This window comes from Phoenix dactylifera, chromosome 16 (genome assembly GCF_009389715.1).
Source record: "Phoenix dactylifera cultivar Barhee BC4 chromosome 16, palm_55x_up_171113_PBpolish2nd_filt_p, whole genome shotgun sequence".
In the NCBI taxonomy this organism is placed as follows: Eukaryota; Viridiplantae; Streptophyta; class Magnoliopsida; order Arecales; family Arecaceae; genus Phoenix; species Phoenix dactylifera.
This window is the reverse complement of record NC_052407.1, coordinates 13336808-13358428: the sequence shown is the minus strand read 5'-3', so window position 1 is coordinate 13358428 and position 21621 is coordinate 13336808. Positions and strand designations below refer to the sequence as shown.

At 44.1% G+C, this 21621-nt stretch overlaps 1 protein-coding gene across 4 annotated transcripts; it reads left to right on the top strand.

Moving 5' to 3' along the window:
• Window positions 1-3210: 3210 nt before the first annotated feature.
• Window positions 3211-20985, top strand: LOC108510701 (heterogeneous nuclear ribonucleoprotein D0-like). 4 transcript variants are annotated; one of them, XM_039114610.1, is made up of 4 exons: window positions 3211-4871; window positions 20222-20332; window positions 20521-20785; window positions 20868-20985. In XM_039114610.1, exons 1-2 carry the CDS (start codon window positions 4140-4142, stop codon window positions 20261-20263), a joined length of 774 nt encoding a protein of 257 aa, XP_038970538.1. In that variant the 5' UTR covers window positions 3211-4139; the 3' UTR covers window positions 20264-20332; window positions 20521-20785; window positions 20868-20985. The 4 variants fall into 4 exon arrangements, with proteins under 4 accessions (XP_038970538.1, XP_038970537.1, XP_038970536.1 ...); XM_039114609.1 differs by having other exon boundaries at window positions 3212-4871; window positions 20517-20749; XM_039114608.1 differs by having other exon boundaries at window positions 3212-4871; window positions 20517-20785.
• The last annotated feature ends 636 nt before the right edge of the window (window positions 20986-21621 follow it).

Below are 21621 nucleotides of genomic sequence, written 5' to 3'. Positions count from 1 at the left end.
CCCTCCTTCCTCCCCAGGATGTAGTCGGTTCCCAAAAAGGAATGAAAGGCCTCTCCTCCTCACCAGATGGCTTCCTCCTCTTCCGTCGGCTGTGGTTAAATGAATGGAATCCTCTTCTCGCCTCTACCTGGATCCGTCCCAACCTTGCTCGCTTGGCTCCTTCTTACAGCATGTTGAAGAAGCTAGAACGCTGCTAGGATAAACCGAACGAATGGGGAGCTTCGAATGTGGACGATTTGGTAGCTGTTGGGAGCAGATGAGACACGGCTTGGAACTCTTCGGCTGGGAACGTTGCAGAATTTTTAGAAGCTGCAGACATTGATGTTGGATTTGAATGCAAGACCCACGGATGAGACGTGGCTTGGAGATGATCCGGTTGCTTGAAACACGGGATGAATGAAGTCGAATCGCTTGGGACTCTTCTGCTGGAACGCGTGGATGAGCTGGGAAGAAACAGGGGAGACGGAAGGACGCTGATGAGATGCCACGATGCTTGGGAGATCCACAGTCGGTTGGGAAGATGAGATTGGAGCGTTGTCTGTTCGTTGGAAGCCACGGACGATGGAATGAAGGAAACGTAGATGACCGTTGGGGCGTTGAGAAGACTCCTTGGCTGGAATTTACTCAGGATGAGACGCGGCTTGGGGATGACGAACGTTGGGAAGCTCCTCACGGACGGTTGGATTTGTGGATGGCTTTTGGGAAGTTTTGCTTTGAGTCAAAGAGCTTGGGGAGTTGAGATGCCTGCTCGGAAACGCTTGAAAACATTGGGAAATCACTTGCTTCAGGCCGTTGATGTGAATGCATGGGAATTTTAGGTTAGGAACTGTTGAGTCGCCTCATCACGGACATTGGGGAATTTGTGGAGCTTGAGCTGCCGGGCATTGGGCTGAAACCCAGCGTTATTGGGTCTCTTGAATTACTTGCACTCAAACATAAATAACACATTAATTAATTAATTTTATTTATAAAGATTAGCTATAATACTAATTAAGATAGTATGAAAATTTTACTTTTGTGCTCTAATCACAAACCCCAAATCCCAAACCATAAACCCCAAAACCCCATAAACCCGAAAACCCCAAAACCCAAAACCCAAAACCCCAAACCCTAAACCCTAAACCCTAAACCATAAACCATAAACCCTATATCATAGACCCTAAACCATAAACCCTAAACACCATAAACCCTAAACCCTAAATCCGGATCTAGGACCCCGGGCCCCGGGACCCCGGACCCCGGACCCGAGACCCCCGACCCCCGAACCCCGAACCCCCGAACCCCCGAAAACCCCCGAACCCCCGAACCCCGAACCCCCGAACCCCCGAAACCCCGATAACCCCAACCTCGAAACCCCGAAAACCCAAACCCAAACCCTAAACCCAAAACCCCGAAAACCCCCAAAACCCAAAACCCCAAAACCCAAAACCCAAACCCCAAAACCCCAAAAACCCAAAACAAAAATCGAAACCCAAAACCCCGAACCCCTAAACCCCTGAACCCCTAAACCCTGAACCCCTAACCCTGAACCCCAAACCCTGAACCCTTAAACCCTGAACCCTTAAACCATTAAACCCTAGACTCTAAACCCTTAACCCTAGACCCTGAACCCTTAACCCTAGACCCTAAAACCCTAGACTCTAAGACCCTAGACCCTATACCCTAAACCCTAGACCCTATGCCCTAAACCCTAAGCCTTAAATCTAAAAACCAAAAACTTTAAAACCTAAATTCTAAACCCTAAACCCTAAATCCCTAAAACTCTAAACCCCTCAAACCCTATATCCTAAATCCTAAACCCTGAATCCCTGAACTCTGAACCCTGAATCCCTGAACTCTAAACCCTGAACTCTAAACCCTGAACATCTGAACCCTGAACCCTTGAACCCTGAACCCTATATCTTGAACCCTTGAACCCTTGAGCCCCGAACCCCGAACACCAAACCCTGAACCCTGAACCCTGAACCCTGAATCCTGAACCTTGAACCATAAACCGTAAGCCCTGAACCCTGAGCCTTGAATTCTGAGCCCTGAACCCTGAATCCTAAGCCCTAAACACTAAGCCCTAAACCTTAAACCCTAACCTCTAAACCCTGAACCCTAAGCCCTAACCCTAAATCCTAAAACCCTAAACCCTAAACCCCTAAATCCTAAAACTCGAAATCCTGAAACCCAAACCCTGAACCCCTAACCCTGAACCCCAAAATCCTAAACCCCAAAACCCTGAACCCCTAAACCTGAACTCCTAACCCTGAACCCCTAAACCCTGAACCCTAAATCCTGAACGCTAAATTCGAAACCCGAGATCCAAAATCCTGAACCCGAAACTCGAAACCCGAAATGCGAGATCCGAAACATGAGATCCGAAATCTGAGATCCGAGACCTGAAATTCTAAACCCGAAATCCAAAATTCAAAATCTGAAATCCGAAATTTCAAACCCTAATCCCTAAACCCAAAAATTCTTAACCCTAAATCCTAAAATTGTTAACCTTAAAACTCTAAACCCTAAATCCTAAATCTTGAACCCTAAATCCTAAATCCTGAATTCTAAACCCTAAATCCTAAACTTTAAACCCTAAACTCTAAACTTGTGATCACTAAGGTTGACTTGTGAAAGTGCTAGCTTTTATTGCTATTTGTATTCTATCTGCGGCCATTTTGGGTTCGACTCAACTTATTCATAGGTCAACTTATGATCTTTAGGGGTTGACTCAAGAAAGTGCTTGTTTTCACAACGTCCTACCTTTCAGATGGGCCTCAGACAGAGATCCGGGAGTGCTTATAACTCGATGCACATTCCTCATGGGTTGAGAATATAAGACTACAATACTGCTTAGTTAGACGGAGTCGTATTAACAGCCAGAGGACACTTTTCAAAGTCAGAGCTTCAGTGAGAGATTCGGAAGTACTTATAACCCGGCACACGTTCCTCATGGGTTAAGAATACAAGACTACAACACTGCTTAGTTAGAGGGATGGGTTGATGTTCTTAGAATTTTGAAATTACTTTTTTGTCTTCCATCGTGATCACCTTATATATATATTTTCTTTTGCACATCATCTATTAAGGGTATGTCAGTCATTTTAATTTGAAACCGCTAATTTTTTAACGGCCTTAGATGGTGTGGGTACATGCAAAAACAAGGATAAAAAAAGACAAAATAACAAAATTAGTGTTTTATGAGGGTATACATGCAAATATTACTTTTGGAAGGGTATTCATGCAAAATTTGATATTTATGAGGATATTCGTGTAAAAACCTTTTTTTTAAGGTCTAATATGAAGTCGATGAATGATTTTTAAACAAGACATATAGATTCCAATTAATCTAATAATCATGATGTACGCATGTCAAACTATTTTGACCACTTTATGAAACCCTCATTTGATCAAGCAGCCCGGTCATAACAAACGCCTACCACCAGATAGTTCTATGCCTCCTGTCTATAGCGTTCTATCCACTATTCATTCATCATCGCATCTTGATCTGCATGTGCGAATGTCAACAAACCAAACCATCATGCCGCTTTCAAAGCCTCTAATCTCATCTCATCGCTCTCCCGTTCCCACGCACGTGAGTTCATTTAACGCAAATTCGAAATGTGGTCTGGCTACCGCGTACTCCCGTTCTCACCCAGGTGGCTTTCTACCTTATCATGTGTGGGAAAGGCTTCGTGCATCCTGATCCGGTCTTCTGCGGGCCTCCAGGGGCTAAACGGGCAACAAAACCAACCCCCTTTCGGTAATTTCCCCTCTTCATCCCCTTCATTCCCTTCTCCGTTCGGAACCCTAGAAATCTCTCCCGTCCCAATGGCTCCCAAGAGACAAGTCGTCAAAACTGTCCGCAAATCCACCCCCAAATCCAAATCCCCCGCTGCCGCCGCTGCCGAAACGCCCGTCTCCGAAGTCTCCCCTCCCTCCTCCATGGCCATCGAGACCCCCACCTCCCAATTTACCCCCTACGCCGGCCGACGCTGAAACCCCCGTGATGGAGCCCGCCACCACTCCGGAACCCGCCTCCACTGAAACTCCGGCCTCCAAGCCGGCCGCCCCCTCGAGGCCACTCCGGGGGCCTCCGGACCGTCTGCCGCTGAAACCCCCACTGCGGACCCGCCGTTTCGCCGGAGAATGTCTCTATGCAGGCCTTTGAATCCGAGGCCACTCCGGAGGCGTCCGGACCGGCTGCCGCTGAAACCCCCACGGCAGAACCCGCCGTCGCGCCGGAGAATGTTTCCATGGAGGTCTCTGAACCTGCGGCATCGAAAACTCCTGCGGTGGGACCCCTGGAAACTGCCACGAAACCCACCAGAAAGACCACCTGGGTGGTAAAGGTGGTGAAGAAGAAGATCATCAAGAAAAGAGTTCCAAAGGCATCGCCTGCGGCCAAAGAGGAGGAGAAAGCCCAAGAAGCAGCAGGAGACTTACCGGCGGCAGCAGCAGAAGAATTCCCTGCCCAGCAGCCTGAATCCGAAAATCCTAGTTCTGATGCGGCAGCTAGCGAGGCTCCTGCTCGGCAGAAGGATGCAATGGAGACGGAGAATCTTGATTCTAGAGAGGAGAACAAGAATCTTCCAGCAGAACGGGATGGGGGAGAGGGAGTGGAGGCGGCAACGGCAGCTGCTCCTAGAGATGAGGAAGCAGGGATATCAGAGCGGCAATGGCAGAGGAAGACGGAGATCTTCATTGGAGGGCTGGATAGAGATGCGAAGGAGGAAGACATAAGAACGGTGTTTGGGAAGGTTGGAGAGATTGTGGAGGTGCGGATGATGATGGATGGACAAACAGGAAAGAACAAAGGGTATTGTTTCTTGAGGTACAAGGAGGCAGCTCAGGCTAAGAAGGCTGTTGCGGAGTTTGCCAAAGTGGAGGTATTTGCAGTCTTTGTTCTTTGCTGCCATGATTTTCCTTTGTAGGCTTAGATTCTGGTTTCTCTCTGCTTTCAGTTTGTCGCCTCCATCTAGACTATTTTGGAGCTTACATAATAGGTTAAGAATGCCATATTGTGCAATCATATGTCCATTTACCTCTATACAGCTAATATGTTGAAGTTCAAACTTCAAATTGCTTTCTTGCTTACTTTTGTTCCCATTGATATATTGGAGTTGTTATAACAACTTATTAATTTCCTCGAAGGAACTGGAACTCTTAAATTGATATGTGATTGATGAATGCTGTAAAGCAATTGCTTTAATATCCAATATCATGACTAAAGTAGTTTTACTTGAATTGATTTTAATGGCACTTGCAAGAACACTTCTAGAAAACTATCATCATATAGATAAACAAGCCTGTCAATTTTTGTCTGTATACTTCAAGCAGCACTGCTTCTTAAGACCTACCTATCTTCATGGTCCAAAAATAAAATTGAGTATAAAATTTGTGATTCCTGCCATGACAGCCAGATATATCCAAGGTTAACTGGTGTTCCAGGCCGACTTTAAATGAGTTATACCACTTACCATCATGAAACATAAACAAAAAACATTAATAGTCCGTTCTTTATGGGAATGGACAAAGACAATACGAACTCTAAGCAAGATTTGCTGTACTGATCGGTATTGTACCATACATGATGTATTGTACCGTATTGGTACCAAATTGGTATGCTGTACGATATCATACCAACATTCGGTGGACTGAACCTTACTGTATCATATCGCATACCAATATTGTCAAAGGATGGTATTGCTACGGTGTCTGGTACTGAAATGGCGAACCTTAAGTCCTAAGCATATATAGTAAAACCTTTGGAGTATGCCACACGGGTAATGCAGCCAAAAGAAAGACGAGGAGATTAGTTAAGTCCATAAATGTGCTTGCATAGCTTGCTGGACTTTTTCTGAAGTTGGAGACCAATGGATATGATCATAATATATACCTCCTCATTAAGATAATCTTGGAGTGCCTAATTCGCAATTTTGAGTGAGCGAGTATTGGAGTGAATTCAGGTATGGAAGCAAGGAAGTAGAGCTCTCTCTCTCTCAAAAAAAAAAGAAAGAGAGAATGAATATGGGTACAAGATTCCAAAGAGATTTCAAAGCAGTTGCTTCAAGAATTAGAGTACAATATTTGTGGACTGATGCGTATTGGTTGTACCATATTAGTAAGGTACTAGGTCTATCACACACCTTAGTTCATTATTATACCAACACATGGTATGTTCCTAATAGATCTGTTCAACAGGTGGGCCAGGTTGGGTTCAAGTCGAGCTAAGTCTAGGATATAACTAAAATAAGTCGGATCCACACCCTACTTGGCCTGGCCTCTGGGCCTACTTTCTAGACTTGAGCTCGGTACTTACTCGGCTTTGGGCCAGACCTTGGGCTTCCGCCATCTTGTTTGTGCCTTAAGTCTCCAGGAGGTCTTCATGGTCTCGGATTGGAGCCTGTTGCTGGTCTCGAAGAGCCATCATATCTCATTTTCGATGGTGGAGATGTTGGCAAGGCCGCACTCCTCGAGTGGAGCTCGATCTTGCAATCATGTTGGCATCTCTAGCAAGGTTGAAGTGGTAGACAAGGTGGGACATGAGGTCATAGAGATTGCTAGAGAGGTGGACGTGGGTAGAGGATTGGAGGAGATGGGGGTCGGCGTTTGGAGAGTTAGAGGGTATGGGACTGGATGAGGCGATGGGGGTCGATGATCTCCTGGTGAGCACGACAAAGGAAGGGTTGGAGGGTGATGACACCGGAGCGGATGACGGTGAGGGAGGACTCACTATCGCGGAGGGAGGGGTGGTGTGCAGGGGCGGCCCAATACATTTGGAGGCCTAAGGCTAATTCAGTGAATGAAGCCTTTTTTTTTTAATAATAAAAAATTTAATAAGTACAAAATACTTAAAAAAATGATTTGGAAATAGATAGTTGTCAAGTACGCTATTTCAACAAAGATACATGAATCTAACAAAGATAGACAAGAAACCTCTTCAGTTTAATATAATTCTTAAATGGAAGCACGGAAAAGTAATTACTCTAAAAGAAGGGCCCATGAAACTGATTAAATAACTGAGATAATGCTTACCATGTCAAGCAATAGCAGAATAGGAAAAGGTTATCCCATGGCACTTCATGGTCAAGGCGAAGGAAAGAATTTGTCCAGAAAGGGACCTCTCTATGAGAGAAAGTACGGGCATTATGGGAAATTCACTTCATCTAATTAATAAAAGTCCCATCCCACCATCTCCCCTTCAAGTGAGTACCCAACCAGCAACTGCAACATCACAGCACAACAGCCATTCAACCCCCCCCCCCCCTTCTCCCTCCTTTTCTCTCTCTACCACCCAAGAGGGGAGAAGAAACAGAGAGGAGAAAATTAAAAGAATCTCCACCCTCCAAGAAGTCCATCTCCAATCCCCCTATCTTTCTTGCTGATGGCCCAGCTGGATCAGGAGTAATGTGAGGGAAGGAAAACCAAGACCAAAACCAAAAAAGAGAAGGGATGAAAGATAAGAGTGGCTTCAAACATGTGTATCAAGCCAACCAAATCCCTCCTCTCTCTTTCTCTCCACCCAAAACAAAACTATTGTCCCCAACTTCCCAAATTGCCCCTCTGCAAGCCAGGAAACTCTCCACCTCCCTTCCATCAAGGGGGAAGACTCATAGCCAGCTCCTGTTCCCATTTTATATGGGGCCTTTGCTTCCTTTTGGTCATAGTCAAACACAGAAAACAGGGCAAGGAACCTCCCTCCCCCCCTTCTCTCTCTCTCAATCTCTTTCTCTCCTGTCCTCTCTTTATTTCATCGCAAGTCGGTGACTTTTTGCCTTATCCCTTCCTTCTATGGTTATCTTCTCTTTGCCTCCTGGAGGCCTTCCTTTGGGCCGAGGCCTTAGGCGACCGCCTCGGTTGCCTAAGGCTCGGGCTAGCCCTGGTGGTATGTGAGGACCTCGTTTCACTTGCTTCTCAAGATGCGATGCTCTGGGATTTTACCTTAAGTCTATGCCTCCTTTGGCACCTATGGTCTGCACCTCCTTTCTGAAGGCCCCACCAATCCTTAGTTGTTGATCCTGTAAGAAAGTGGGAAGCAGTTGAAGTGGATAGATCCTAGCACCGAGGACTGCTACAACCTCAAATACAACAGTTGGGGTCGTTGACAAAATCGAGAGGCCGTTGGACGATGCTCGATGGCCAGAGGCGTTGTCTTGGTGAGGAGATGCCCTCAATTGATGTTGAACACCTAAATCTATGATCTAATGGTGGGCTAGGGCATCCATTTGTGATATGTATTATATTTTTATAAGATCCGCATCTAACTGGGCTAATCTAAACTCGAGCCCAACCTATTTAATAGGCAGGCTCATATTTTAGGCATGACCTGGTTTGTCGGGCTAAAAATTCAAGCTCAGGCCCATCCGAAATGTTCCAAGCTTGAGTGGATCGGGTGGGCTGTGCGGCTCATGAACACTTTTGCTGTGCTGGAACCAATAGTCATACTATGCTTTAGTATATTACTATACTAATTTGTACCATTACTAATAACCTACCGGTATAAGTATTGAGTCCTAGTATGTCAATCATTGAGTTGTGTCATCCTTGGTAAAAGATTTTGGTTGCTAGCATCTAATTAATATATTGGTTGCAAGGTTATAATTATGATCACTTGTTTGGGTAGTCTAATGCAACATATAGAGGGCGTTTGGTATGGAATGATCGTCCCAGGATCAAGGGTGATGTGGGTGGAGGTGATGAAATCACCGCATTTTATTGCACCACGGTGATCCTACGTGGCGGTGATCCTAAATCACCTCCACTCCTCAAATCACTGTCCAATTCGGTGATGGGATACCCGTCCTTGAGGTCGAAAATCCAAGATCACCCCATGGCAGTGATCCTAGGTTGAAACTTAAAGACAAAAATACCCCTCAATTTAACAGAAAAATTGATATATCAATATACCATCAATATATTATGTCAATGTTATATATATATAATATTATGTTGATATTATATATTATATCAATGATATATATATTATATTATAATATATTACTAATCATATTATTATCCTATTATTATTGAAGGATAATTTTAAATTATAGTAGAAATATATTATTATATTTTATATTTATATAATGAAAATATTTAATATATTACTCCTGTTTACCTTATTTTCCTAATCAAAATAATTATTAGTATTAAAAAATCTATTATAAGTATAAATAAAACTATTAATTCTATAATGAAAAATAACATATTTTTATAAGATTAATAATTTATAGGAGTAATAGATATATATTTATAGAATATATTAATAATTAATATATTGATAAATATATTAATATTTTATTATAATATATTTTATATGATTAATAAATATATGATAAGGGCTACTAAAAGTAGAATATGTGACAAAATTATGGAGCTATTATAGGAATTAGCATATTGACTTACATTTTTGATTCATAAGAATTAAAAATACATAAAAGAATTCATGTAAGATATATCAGGGGTATTTGTGGTATTATGTGGTCGGTGATCTTGGATCCCCGCACCATACCAAACAAGTTACTCATGGATATTCGAGAATTTTTAATCACTGGACCATAGCCTACCAGATATATTGATTTTAGATCACTGGGGATCAAATCACCCCATCTCAGATCACCGAGGATCTTAGATCACCGTGGTGATCCTGTTGGGGTTACCAAACGCCCCTATAGCGTTGTGTAATGATTGACATTTGCTTTGTTCAACTATATGATCCCACATACAGTTATGTTCGCATGATTCATTTCTAAGGTGCCTTTTTTCATTAACTTAATAACTTTGTTGATAATTGCTTATCTTATCCTCATTGGCAATTAGGCATAATCCATTCTTCTTGGCTAGATCATCAAGGTCTACAATGTAAATGTTTCCATGCCTATGTCCTATGAGTACAATACTGTTGTCTTTGGAACTAGTGATTATACATGCTGAAGATTTGAAAGAAACTTCAAAACCTTTGTCACAAACTTGACTTATGCTTAGCAAGTTATGTTTTAGACCATCAACCAATAAAATATTATCTATAAATATAGATGGAGTGATATGGATTTTATCCTTTCCAATAATGTGTGACCTTTGTCGTTGTCACCAAAGGTTACCACTCTACCATCTTTAGATTCCACGGTGATGAATTGATCCTTATCACCAGTCATATGTCTTGAACAACTACTATCTAGATACCATAGTCGATTCTTCTTATTGGTTGTAAGACATACCTGCAAGCAAAATCAAGGATCCATTTTAGGTACCCAAACTATATTGGGTCTTTTAAAGTTAGTAGTTATAGTTCCTTTTGGAACCCAAATTTTTTTAAATCTTGGTGTGCCTTTTTCATTTAATTTATTGTTATAGTTAAGTTTTCTAAAATCACATTCATAGGCTTTATGTCCTATTTTGTTACAACAATAACATATTATGTTTTCATTTTTGGATTTAACAAACAAGTTCTTTAGACATTTTTGTTTACTATTTGTTCTATAACCTAATCCTACTTTATTGTAAACGGCTCTTTGACTACCTAAGATCATATTCAATTTTGTTGAGCTAAGTGTGAATTTATCTACCAAAGATTTATATTTTTCAACATCTCTCTTTAGCTCACTATTTTCTTTAATTAATTTTTCAGTTTCATGAGTTAATTTCTTACTTAAAGTTTCATGATTATTAGATAGTTTTAATTTTTCTTCCATAAGAGTCTGATTTTCATTTTTTAACATTTTATTTTTGTGAATTAGTTTCTTGTGTTCTTCCATTAGGTCTAGAAAAGCATCATGCAATTCATCTATTATAAAATCACAATCAAGTTCAGCATCTACCTGATCGTCGTTTGCCATGAAGCACATTTGAGCTGTATGTTACTGATCTTCCTCTTCTGAGCTTGATCCCTCACTCTCACTCCATTCAGCCATGAGAGCTTTCTTCTTGAGTTTTCTTGCTATCCATTTTAATTGTGGTCAATCTATTTTGAAGTGCCCGAGCTTATTGCATTCATAACAGATGGGCACTTTCCTTTTCTTTTCTTTGTCCTTACTCTTTTCTTTGCTAATGCTGCCTTTGGAGAATGGCTTTCTTTTGTGAAGTCCTTTCTTATTTCTTATAAATTTTCTGAATTTCTTGGCAAGCATCGTTACTTCCTCTTCATCATACCCCTCTTCATCATCGGACTCATCTGACTCACTGTTCTCTTTAGGGATTGTGAACTTGAAGGCAATTGTCTTCTTTTTCTTGACTTCTTCAAAGTTTTGCTTCATTGTCAGCTCATAGGTCATGAGTGACCCTAGAAGCCTTCTAGCTGAAATATATTGAGGTTCTTGGCCTTTTGAATTACAGTCACCTTGGCCTCCCACATACGCGGTAGAGACCTGAGAATTTTGCGCACCAATTTAGAGTTAGAATAAGATTTGCCTAAGCTTTTGAAACCATTGATTATGTCGGTGAATCTTGTAAACATTTCAGTTATACTTTCAGAATGTTTCATTTTAAATAGTTCGTATTTGTGTACTAGCATATTTATCTTGGATTCTTTAACTTGATTTGTGCCTTTATGTGTAACTTCTAATCTATCCCAAATTTTCTTAGCTGAATTACATGTTGATATTCTGTTAAACTCATTTGCATCAAGCGAGCAATAAAGGACATTCATGGCTTTGGCATTAAATTGAGCCATCCTCTTATCATTATCATCCCATTTCTTTTGTGGCTTAGGGATGACAATGTCATCTATACTAGTGGTAGGTGTGTGTGGTCCTTCCACTATGATTCCCCATATATCAAAGTCTAGTGCTTGTATAAATATCCTCATTCTTGCTTTCCAATAGATGTAATTCGTGCCATTAAATAGGGGTAGTTTATTTGTTGATTGTCCCTCGGATAGAGAGCTACCCATTTGAGTTGTCATGATCTTTGGCTCTTGATCGTGAGATCAACAATTAATACTAGAGCATCTGCTTTGATACCACTTGTTGCCCAAGATAACAACCCAAGAGGAGGGGTGAATTAGGTTTTCTAAATTTTTAAGACCTTAATTAAGTTGATAGATGGGTAAATTGTTTTGGCTTGTGTTAGAGCATATAAGTGTAGTGGAAGCAAAATAAACACAATGCAAATACAAAAGAGCTATAGTGGTTTGGTGCACCCCAAGGCACCTACGTCCACTCCCCAAGCATTTCCTTGGAAATTCACTATAATCCCTCGGATTATAGTTAGATTGTTTTACCGGACTCACAATCCAAAATCCTACAATTGGTTTTACGGGATCACCAATTAAACCTAACCGTTGGTTTTAGGGGCTCACCAACAAACCTTACAAAGAGAAATAGAGAAGAAATTTAAAGCTCCTAAATGAGCAAGTGATACAATTATGCACTAAAAGAAGAGGTAAGAGTATAGTTATCGCTTTGTAGATTGCTCTTCTCTTCTTTGCCAAGATTATTTCACTCCTCAAGGGGTTGGTAGAGCTCTTGAAGACGCTTGAAAATTGCTCAACCACCTTCTTTCAGAATTTGAATGAAGCGAAGGTACAGACACAAACTTTCTTGCCTTCATCAGCAGATATTATAGTCCTTACATCATCAGAAGGAACAGAACAATCAGCTAGTACTTCAACATCCGGTCCTGCTTATAGGATGGCTGGGGCACGTATAAACACTCCACGGAAGCTATCAGGACCCCCTTCTTTCTCTGCAAGCTTAGGCACTGACAGAATAGTTTCAAAGCTCTGAAGCTGCAAAACTATAACATTATGTAATCATTGAGCAGTTGTAATGTTCATCCATTCTATCGAAATAGAAAACGAGCCAGAGAAAGTGCCACAACGCATGGCACTTAGTGCGTGGTTTTAACCACGCACTGTCTTTCGTGAAGAACACCCCGTACCAGTGCGAACCGGCTCGGTTCGCATCGGTACGGGTATATACCGGTGGGAACCGAGCCGGTTCGCACCGGTACAGGCCATGAACTGATCGGTTCTGACCAGATTGGGTCGGAATCGATTTCAATAGTCGTACCGTACGGGTCGGAAACGATTTCAATAGCCATACCGTACCGATGCTGGTCGATTCAGCAGACCATGGTTATAAATCATATTAGTTTGACCAAAATAAACACAAAATTAATTTATCTGAACTTTAAGCCCATATGTATCGAAGTTATTTTAGCTGTGTTTTCTATATATGTTCTTCCATTTTTTTCTTTGGAGTAGTCAAGTGGGTTTAGAGGTAGTAAAGAATATAAGATCTAAAGGATTTTTAAAACATTGGCATTTCGGATTTTGGGCCTCTTTTTGATTCCCCATTAGTTCATTCAGGAGAATCCAGCAATACTAACACAACAAGGGTACCTCAACTAGTTAGAAAGATCAACATGGAAACATAATGGTAATTGGAGGACTCCATAGAGACATCACTTTCCAGGCGCATATTCAGAAAATTGAAACTACAAAAGTCAATATAATGTGCGAGTAACAATTTCTAATACAGTTGTATTCTCATGGTACTTCCCTAATACATTATGTGATTGGGATGCTCGCCAACAATAGCATTTCAATAGACAGGAGGTTAAGAGGAAAGCAGAGACTAAAAGGTTAAAACATCACTACATATGCCAAGGCACACATGTAGATCAAGAATGAAACAGAGATGACTGCAATGGAAACGATAACAAAGCAACTGCTTCCCACTTGCATATCAACTTCCAACACATCACGTTTCTAATGGATGATGCGAACTGGAACTACTTGTCTCTAGAAGAGAATAGAAAGGTCAAGTTTCATGTCTATAACATATGTGATGAGATGTTGCATTGCCACGCTGCAGAAAAAGAAAAAGAAAAAGAGAAAATACAAGAACAGATTGATAAAGGGGAGCCTGTGAGTAAAACGGAGGCATATATCAACAAAAGCAGCATGTTTCTTGTTTGCACATTAGTTTCAAGCATAGACAAGAATTTAGAAGGAGAAGACAAAATGAAAAAGTGCGCTAGATTAAAGAAACATATGCATAAAGGCATTTAAACAATAACCGACCAGTAACCTCCTCAAAACAAGTAAAGAGGGATTAAGGGGGGAAAAAGCAGACAAATTTTCTTGTTTTCCTTTTTGCTGAAAGAGGTTTATTGAAACTAGGGAGATCGCAAGGGATAAAAAGCCACAGATGAGGTTGTGGCAATCGGCGAGCTTGGCCATGGTGGTGCTCTCGCCACCGGGGATGATGAGGGCGTCCACGTTATTCAGCTGCTCCGGCTTCCTTACCTCCACTCCCTTGACCCCGACTCTCCTCAGCACTGCCAGAGGATAGTTTTCTTAACCACGGCAACATGAACGAAAAAGAGAGAAAAAAATGACGAAGAGGAAGGAAAAGAAACATGAAGAATTCAAAACTATTTATTGATTTAAGGTTTTCGTCCGACAACTGAATATTTGGCTAGATTTCCGAAAAGAAACAATGGGGCGAGCCTGGTATGTGTTTGTTAAAAGAACCCTGCAGTGCGAGGATGTCAACCGCCATAAGGCACCTGAGCCGATAGAGAGAAAATGAGAAAGAGAACGAAGGAAAAGATGCAGGATGGAGCCCCAAGATGACCCACCAACGCGATGCGATTTGAAGAGGAAGGGGAAGGAACGGCGGCGGCGCAAGGTAAGAAAGCCCCAACTGGAACGCAGTTGTGCACAGCTTTGTTCTCAACAAGTCTCTATTGTGGGCCAAGGCGTACCACAGATCTGGGCTAGTCTCCAGATCTGTGGAGTCTCCATTCTCCTCACTCCGAGAATGGTGAGGAGCTTGGCGAGTCTCCGATGCAATGGTAGGATTATTTTTTATTTTTCTTTCTCCTATTTCTCTTGAGTGCCCGAAAGCATCGGAGACTCGCCATGTTCTACCTACGCCATTGCTGCGTTGTTTTGTTTTTTTGGTCTTGTGAGAAAAGTAAAAACTCCCCTGGGAGTGCATATGGGGGAAGGCAGAACTAACCTGAATCTCCGCTAGCAGATCTGGAGGACTGGTAGAAGCCGTCCAAGCTCTCCCGGAGGAGATCGCCAGGGAGGAGTGGCTCAGTCGGCGACTTGGGAGCTTCAGGAGCAATTGGAGTGAAGGCCAGTTGGGAAGGTCGAGGGCGGAGCTGGCTTTGGGCCTACGCCTGCTGAAGAGGGCCAGAAGCCCACCCGGGGCACACGTGGGATCTAGGCCGAAGAAGGATGGGTCGGGCCGCCAGAAACCCGAGGCAGCCTCATCTTCTTCCTCTTCGGTGGAGGGAAGGCGGAGGTGGCGCCGTGACCGCTGCGGCACGAGGGCCCAAAGCCCTCCTCCCTCTGGGACAGCGCTCGCACGGTTGTCCCTGGCCGGCGACGAGGGAGAGGGGGTAACTCCGAGAATGGTGAGGAGCGGCCTGCCGCTGGTTCCCCCGACGACGGCACCAACTTCGGCAGCTGGGGAGGCGGCCCCACCACCGGCGCTGGTTCCCCCGGCGACGGCGCCTCCTCCGCCATCAGCTTGGTATCAGAGCAGCCCGGCTTTGCCCCTACTGCTAAAGCCACGATCCAGTTTCTTATTCCCTTTCTCTCTTTCCTCTCTCTCAGCTTTCACACGAAAAAAAGGGAAAAGGGGACCGGCGCCTCCTTCGCCATGCACCCACCCCCTTTCCCCTGCTGCTAAAGCCACGATCCAATTTCTTATTCCCCTTCTCTCTTTCCTCTCTCTCAGCTTCCACACGAAAAAAAGGGAAAAGGGGACCGGCGCCTCCTTCGCCATGCACCCACCCCCTTGCCCATAACTCCCGATCCCACCCCATCTCATCCGGCCCACACAACACAACCCTCCCTTCTTCAACGGCTCGTGCAACCTCTTCAAGCCCCTGCCTCAGTTCGTTCCACCCGCCATCACACCCGCGGCCACCCTCACCCCCACTCGCCTCCGCCACGTAACACCCCTTGCGGTCGTCCCGCCACCGCCGACCGCCGCTAGCTGCACCTCGCGCCACCACCGCCGGATCGACCGCGCCAGCCACGCCGACCGTGAGGAACCAAGAAAGCCCGGTTCGTCGTCCCGTCGCTCGTGCCGCACCACCCAGAGAAGAGCCGCTCGCTATTGTGATCGGCCGCCCCTTGCCGCGCCGCCCTATCGCCTACTCCATCGCTACAGAGAGTCGTAGGGTCCGGCTCTCCTCAAATCCGTGCGTGCATCCACCCGAAGAGGACCCTGTCGGTGACGCATCACCGGAAGCATCGCCGGTCGGAGTCCATGATCGGTTGCCGCCCATCGCCGCAGGTCCCAGAGCCCCGGCCGCCGCTAGCATCGTGAAGCTCAAAGCGCTCTCCTAAAACCATTGGAAGGTTGAAGAAAACCAGACTAACGGGTAAGAACCAAACCCGTTAACCCACCATCTTCTAGCCCGAATTCAGTTGGAAAAAAATGCATGTGCGTTGCACGGGAGAAATTAACAGGTTATCGAAGCGGGTCACGCCCGACAACCCGAATCCAACCAGATCCGAGTTATAAAAAAAAAAGCGAAGAGTACCTATTCCTCCCCTCCGATCGACACCCCGGTCGACACCGCCACCCGCCGACGCATCCTCTTTTCACTGCCACCCGATGCCGCCGTGCTCCGCCGCTCGTCGCTGTCTCACCACCTTCACTGTGCCGCTGAAGCCCAAGCGTCTCCGTGCCGTCGAAGCTCGTGCCACCGAAGCCCCGGGTTGTGCCGCTGCTCCCCTCCGCGACCGTTCTCCTCTGCCTCCATCAGTTTCATCCTCCAATGCCACCACCCCGCCGCGCAATGCCACCTCCACCTTGCTCTGCCCTTCGCCTCCGCCAATGACGCCGCTGCCATCCTCTGCCGCTGCTGCCGCTTAAATCCGTCGCCACCCACGGCGGATGCCGCTGGCCACCGTGTACTCCCCCCCCACCCCACTCTTCTTCACCACCGGCGTCCCCCATTTCCTCTCCACCAAAACCCCAAAACCACTTCACCCCTACCCCGTGTTCACACTCACCCAATCCCACCAACCCCCTCCTTCCCCTTCTCTGACCGCGACCCACCAAGATCCTCGGGCCATCAGGCCATAGGCCTTTCGGGCCCAAATACCCGGGCCATTCTAGCGTGGGCCTCAACAGGCCCGCCCACCACTTCAAGGCCTTCCACAGGCCTAAGTCCAACCAGCCTTCCTCCCCAAACCTCTTTCACACTGCAAACCCCCCCCCTTTTCCCAACCCTGTTCACACTTGTCCTCCATCAGCTTGGTTTTCCCTCCCCAATCCTCTACAACCACTGGACCACGCCGGGCCACCACATCGGCTTCATTGTCATGTATGTGTTTACCTTTTTCGCCAACTTTGGTCCCAACAGCACCACCTTCATCGTGCCTGTAGAAATTTTTCCGGCCAGACTTGCACTCGACGAGGTTGAGTTTTTTTCATCTGGGAGGAGTTGATGGGATATCAGAGCCCCTTATTCAAATGATAGAGTCAATTAGTTGCTTTTATTATTGGTCGAGTTAATTTAGTTAGTTGCTTTTATTATGGGTCGAGTTGATTTGGTTATTTGTTTTGGTTTTAGTCAAGTCAATTGGGTTACTGTTAAGTCATGTAATTGGGTCGAGTGATTAGATCGATTTTGGTATGTAATCAATCGGTTGACTTAGTCAACGGATTGAGGGTCCAATTTTGGTATGTCGTCAATTGTTTGACCTGATGTAAGGCCTATATAAAGGCCACCCCTCTCATGAATTAGGAGAATGGAATGATTGAATAAAAAATCCTAGCCTCCTTTCTGCTGCTTCTTCCTCCTCCTCCTCTCTTCGTCCTGCGTCTCTATAGCCTCTTCTTCCTCCTCTTTTCCTTCTTCTTTCTCTTTCCCTCTTTCCCCTAGAGTGGTTCGCCATTACTTTCCTTCCTTGATTTCTTTTTCTTTTCTTTCCATTCTTTTCTTTCTTTCCTTTTTCTTCTTCTTTCCTTCCTTTCTATTCTTTCATTTCCTTTTTTTCTCTTTATTGTTCTTTCCTAGTGTGGGTTCTCAGTCCTAACCCCATCCCGGTTCCTATTTTCTCACAAGAACAAAATGATTTGGTCATTACGAGACACCCCCATCACACTGTGATTTAAAACCATAGTTGCAATAGCTCCATAAGACATAAATTTGAATAAATAGTATATCGTACTGTAAGGTGTGAAGATATATCAAATTTAAATTACTTGGACATACCAGCATTTTTAAAAATAGCGCTAGCATAAAATAAGATGCCATTGATTCCACTTAGCTGCTGCAATACAAGTAGACCAATTCCTATCTGTACAATTACAAGACATGATTCCTCATTAGAAGAAAGTTTTTGCTGTCAAAGATAAATGAATTAAACTGTAAGTGGGAAGCACACAAATCAGTCACTCACTGGCCACACACAGCTTTGTTCTCAGTAAGTCTCTATCGCGGGCCAAGGCGTACCACAGATCTGGGCTGGAGCCCGCTTGACGTTTATGGCTAAGGTTAGAGAGGCCCAGCCTAATCCAGCCAAATGCCAATCAATGAGGTCCGGTGACGAGGGCCCAGATGCGACAGATTGAGGGGGTGTGGATTTGGAGATTGCGCATTCACTCTCGGATTGCTATATTTATTTGGAAGGTGGCCTGGGGGTGCCTATCGGCCGGGGTACACTGGCGGGCAGAGGGGTGATTAGATCCAAATGAACGAAACAGGGGTGATTAGTCGGACTCCTATTTCAAACGAAACAGGAGCTCGGCTGTGGCCTCTGCCACCGGCACCAGCGTCGGCCCTCCGCTGGCCTCCCTCCCTCTCCCTCTTTCTCCCTTTCCCACTCGCTCTCTCTCTTTTCCTCTCTTCCACGGTCTCCTGTGTCGGTACAGGTCTGCACGGCATGGCACGGGCATGTACCGACTCATGTCGTCGAGCAACCAGTACGGTGCCCGATACCGGCACAGCAGGCCCTAATCATGTCAGTTTTGGCAGGATTCGGCAAGGGGGCTGGAGAAGAAGGTAAGAGCAAGAGAGGGAGGAGAAGAACTGAAATACAGGGCCCGATCCTCGCAGGATGAAAAAAACACCTCTTGAGGCCTTTTTTATCATATGGGATCCTTGCCACCCCTTGTCATGGTCTTCCCCCCTCTTATGCTCTCTCCTTTCCTTCCCTCTCTCTCTCGCCCATCCTTAGGTAACATTATTGCATCTTTGTCACCAACAGGTTGTGGCTTGATCAAAGATTCCTCATCAGTGTGCTTCTGTCAACAGTAGAGGCTTGCCGATATGAATATTGCATCATAGTTGGTTCTACCTACCATTATGAGAGAAGTGATTGATTTTGCCACTATTCCTCTGTCTTGTTTCACTAATATTTGCCATAACTGAGTTGCTGAGTTGCTGAGTTGTTTGGAATGACAACTTGCAATAACTAGCCACTTTATCTGAGATGGAAACTTCATGCACTTAAAAATTGTCATGTCTATCATTGTTTATAAGTAATTTTTCTTCAGGGGGTATGCCTCTATTTGTGTGTATTACTTCTACTATAACTTTCCTTTCAAATTCTTGCCTTTTCTATTATAGTATTCCATGCTAGTCTTTGGGATAAACAGAAAATTGTGATACATTAATTGATAAGATAAATGTACCTGTGAAACCTTAATCTGCAAAGCATGTTCATATTTATAAAGCTTGACATAAACCACCCAGACTAAATGCTACTGGACTTGAGTCAATTCTCAGTACTGTGGTGTGAAATCTCTGGTTAACTCAACTTTGGGCAAGAGAATGGATTATCATGAAAGTTAGAAGATGAATTGAGAAGGGAGCTTATGTTATTGTTCACTAAACTAATTTCATATGCTTTCTGGAATGACCCTTCAAAGTTCTCCTAGAATCAGTAACACTCTAGACCAAGGTCCGCCGTACCGTTACGGGTCGGCGTACCGATGGTGGCCCGGACTGGTACGTACCGGTCTCATACCGGTTCTCCAACGATAAGCTACTTATACCGGATTCCACGCTGATCCGGTACCGGTCCTAGGTCGGACCAGTACGTACCGGCCGGTACGGACTGGTACGGCAGACCATGCTCTAGACAAACATTGAAGAAGTCAAGGTTTGATATTTTGAGCTGCATTCATCCTTTAGGCACATGATATACATCTAGAGCCTTTACTGTTAATCTGCTGCTAAATATCTAGTGCTATGGATAATGAATGAGTGATTTTTTTACTATTTGTCTTGACCACCCTAAATGATCGAGTGCACACAGCTACGATTACCTTGGAAGAAGAAGTCATCCCTTTTCCGGTGATTGGCTGCATAGATTACCAGAACTTGCAAGGCTGTTGGAAGAGTGCATATTCAAGGATGCTGCTAGAAGGTATTCTTGTTCTTGTATCAATATTTCTTTGCTTTGGTGCAACAATTATTTTATAAGGTCAAGTGTTTTTAACCCATGTCTTTGTGTTTTAAGACCTAGATATTCTTAATTTATTTGCAGTATTTCTGCTGACTGCCTTGCTAACTTCTGTAACTGCTCTAAACATGCCTATCTTTGTGATCAGGAAGATTACGAGTATGGTGATGGAGCCAGTTGAGCACCATTTGCAATTGATAATGAGGAGTTTACCAAACCACAGCCCTTTGTTGCATAATTTCACATCTTTCTCTTCTCTGAATACAATGGTTCCAACAACTGGTATACCCCATAATGGCGGCACAAATTCTGGAGTTTCTTCTGCAGCAGAAAACTCTGATATTACAGCCAGTGGTGCTGGTATAGGCATTGCCAACATGGGTAACTTATTACCAACTGGAAATGGCTTAACTGATGGTGCCTCCTTCAATGCATTTAATGGTAATTCTAGTTGTTTGTTCTTTGATTACTCTTATTCATTTTTTTGTTCTTTTTGCAGCGACAATGACTGTGTCCTTTTTGTTTAGGACCAATATCTAATGGGTACCAGCACCCACCTGCCAATGCTGCCTTTGGTTCTGGTGGAAACAGTATATCAATGGCTTCAATGGGTATCCCACGACAACTAAGGCAAATGGTACCAACTCCTGGGTTTAGTAATCTACAGGCAGTGTCCATGAACTCTGGATGCTCCAGTGGAATTGGGCTTTCCAGCATTGAGTCCAGTGTGGCTCCACTGTCGCAGCAACCAAAGCAGTATGTTGGAAGTCAAAACAGCCATATATTGCATCATATTGGAGGCCAAATTGGTGCTGCTGTGAGGTCTAATTTGCAGCAGAAGCCTTCAGTGTATGGGTTTACAAATGGACTTATGAATGGTGGGTTAGGGTTAATTGGGAGTAACATGCAGCTGGGAAATGGGCTTGTGGCATCAGAGGGCCACATTAGTACAGCTCATTATGGTAGCTCTCCAAAACCTATACCGCAGCACTTTGATCAGCAACATCACTGACAAAGGATCCCAAGTAATTATATCCACTTTTTTTAAAAAATTTTATTAAAGTTACAGCATCACCCCTTCTGTCTGTGGTGCGTAAATCATGTGCATTCTTGCTTTTATGTGTGCGATTTAAGTTATCCGCCTCTATTTTTTGAGTTTCATGCTGATTTACTGTTTTTGTAGTCTCCAGGTCTGCATGTGTGTCCACCTTTCATGTACATTCATCATTTGTGGCCTGTTGGCTAATTAGTTG

What these genes read in the sequence shown, in the direction of transcription:
- LOC108510701 (XM_039114610.1), top strand. Translation starts at nt 4,140, where the DNA reads ATGCAGGCCTTTGAATCCGAGGCCACTCCGGAGGCGTCCGGACCGGCT. An exon ending in CGGAGTTTGCCAAAGTGGAG is followed by an intron (nt 4,872 to 20,221) that starts GTATTTGCAGTC and finishes GAGTGCACACAG; the next exon opens with CTACGATTACCTTGGAAGAA.